Here is a 2,749-nt window from a genome sequence, read left to right on the forward strand (position 1 = left end):
ATGTTTTTCTTTCTTGTGCACAGCAGGGGAAGGACCCTCTCTACGCCCAGATCAACAAAGGGAAGAAATAAAGAGACACACAGGAAGACAGACCTGACCAGCACTGAGAGAACAGGAGGAGAACCCTCGTCTTTGTGTGTGTGTGTCTGTGTATGTTTGTGCGTGTGAATGAGCGAGTCAGTGAGTGAGTGAGTGAGTGTGTGCGTGCTTGTGTGTGTCTGGTACATCTCCCTGCCTGGCCAAGCCCTTCTTCTTCTTCTCCTCCTCTGGCTAACAACCTCCCAGGAGGAGCCTCCACACTCCCTCTGTCCTCCTCTACCACCTGTGCTCCTCCTCCTCCTCTCTGCAGTCTTCTCTCCTCCTGAGAGGAGAGAGCCCTCTCGGTCATTCACTCCAGGCAGGAGGGATATCAATCACTGAGACGGATCCAGTTCTCCCTCCACTGCGCTGTCTTCTCCTCTCCTCTCTTCTCCCTGTGGCGACTCACACCCAGCCTTACAGACATAACCTGCTCCTCCCCTCTCTCCCTCCCTCCTTCCTTTTCTCCATCTTTGCTTTCACACTTCTCCCTCTGCCTCCTGTGTCTGGCCAGAGACTGTGCTGCCAAGGAGGGACTGAATCAAGCAGTGCCTCCCCGTCTCCGACACACACCCACACACGCACGCTCATCGGGATTAGAATGGTCATCGTTTTAATGGACAGAATCTGCATCTGTACCACAGAGATCCCACAGGAGGAGCTAGACTCTAATGGGCCTATCAGGGATGGCCTGTTACTGGGATCACTGCTTCTGATTGGTTGGTTGGTTTCAGGCGTTTCCCCCCATTCTTGTGAGTGTCTGCTGGATCACTATGCAGAAACAGACTCTCTGGGAGCTACTCACACACTAACAATACACATACAGTGCACACAGCAATCAGCTTACATACACACACACACACACACACATAGTCATCCCTCACCTTCTCTAACATGCACACACACACACAGACCCACACACACACACACACACGAACACACAGTAATTTGCCAAATGTCTCTCCTCGCAGACAGACTCGTACAAAGGCCAGAGGACCAGACAAACTGAGGAATGGACCCTGAGAGAGGGAAGTGTTGCAAGTCAAACAGATTCTGTGATTGAACTGTTCATTCTCTATAGCTTTTGTACAATACCAATTAAAAAAAAGAACTAATTGAAAAATGGAATTTTTATTTTATAAGTCAATCAAGCCGCTGGGGTCAGCTCTATAGGAGTTATAGAGTCAACATGGCTTTAAGGCATCTGATCGTTGATTTGCCAAACTCATTTTGTAAATAATGATAACAACTACCATTTTGTCCACCGGACTTCTGTGCCATAAAATAGGAAGGCTTCAGTTATGCAAACTCTTAACGTTAACCCAAGCAATACCAACATATGTTTTCTTTTTTCCTGTTTTCTGACAATGTTTCGTTGCGCTCTTAATCCCTCTGATATCGTTCTGTTCTTGTGCATGGATGTCGTAGGTCTTTGTCTTAGCCTCACTTACTAATCCTGGTTCCTGCTGCAACATTGCGCCATGCCCTTATTCATCTTCTCAAGTCCCTACCATCACACATTATTGTTATTCCCATCACAATTTAGCTTCTGCTGTTTATCTTACTCAAAACCTATATACCACCGCCCTGTGTTCCTGTGCCACAAACCTATATTTCTGTATTACACCTCTATGTTTCAGGCAGCAGACACGGTCTCAGTCACTGTAGCTCCTCCATACCATTCCCCAAGAATAGCCGTAAAGATACAGTGATGTTCTGCCCATCTGTCTGTCTGTTGGTCAGGTGCCAAACTGCTGCTGTCCGAGCGTCTGTGTGGACCACAGCATCCTCTGCTACAACTACATCAACTGTGATGCCAATGACTCCCTATTTTATGGCCAGAGTCCCCATGTCACTTGAGAACTCTTTTGGACTACGATGTTGATTAACTTCAAAATTTGACAACTAGAAGATGAGCTAAGAAATTGAATAAAAAGGGAAACGTTGCTGTTTGAGTACATAACATTTCTAGACCTATTTTAACTTTACCTCAGCTAACAGTTTCTTAATGTAAATTGACACATTATTTTTATCTTTATGAATATGACATTCTACAGTGGGTTTTTAGATGATTTTTTTGTTCTCTCTTAATTTACGTATTCCACCATGTATTACTGTTAAAAATAAACACATCCCAAATGACTAATATGTCTATTTATGCTTCTTGGTTGTAATTTAGATGTTTGTGTGTGAATGAGAGAGAGAGAAAGAGAGAGAGAGAGAGAGAGTAATGGAGTGTGCCTGGCAGAGGTGACCCCCATTGTGTCTGTAGTTAATGTGAAGCAAGGAGAGCTACAGTATTTTGTTGTAATTTAACACAGCTTTAATGGCCTGTCAAATCTGCTACACTGGCAGCCTCTAATGCAAGCTGTCATAAGCTTTATTAGCAACCAGCTACAAAACATGGACTGCAGCCTTCTTCCTCTTACTTTGCTTCTACCCTCCTCCCCATGGAAAAACATGGGGATTCAGAACATGTTCGATGCACTTTGTTAATTCCATATTATTCAGGACACACTGAAATGCTTGTGATTTTTTTTTTGTTTGTTTGTTCTGCTCAAAGCACTGAAAAATTACATTTGACAGCTTTCCGAAAACAGTGTCCGGGTTGCTGGATAATCCACCAATCTCACTGTCAGCGGTTTTATGTGGGGCTGTTTCTGTGGTGGAA

General features: G+C 44.5%; 1 protein-coding gene across 8 annotated transcripts in view; it reads left to right on the forward strand.

Annotated features, from left to right (window-relative positions):
• Nucleotides 1–2,224, forward strand: part of dab1a (DAB adaptor protein 1a) — a 239,738-nt gene extending 237,514 nt beyond the window's left edge. For 7 of the 8 annotated variants that reach the window (XM_067597494.1, XM_067597493.1, XM_067597496.1 and 4 more), the window contains one exon: nucleotides 24–2,224. In XM_067597494.1, coding sequence (XP_067453595.1) covers nucleotides 24–71 — 48 coding nt within the window. In that variant the 3' untranslated portion in view covers nucleotides 72–2,224. The remainder of the gene's footprint in view (nucleotides 1–23) is intronic. The other variant, XM_067597497.1, reaches the window with a different exon arrangement.
• Nucleotides 2,225–2,749: the final 525 nt, after the last annotated feature.

The sequence above is a fragment of the Thunnus thynnus genome, chromosome 8 (genome assembly GCF_963924715.1).
Source record: "Thunnus thynnus chromosome 8, fThuThy2.1, whole genome shotgun sequence".
Classification (NCBI taxonomy): Eukaryota; Metazoa; Chordata; class Actinopteri; order Scombriformes; family Scombridae; genus Thunnus; species Thunnus thynnus.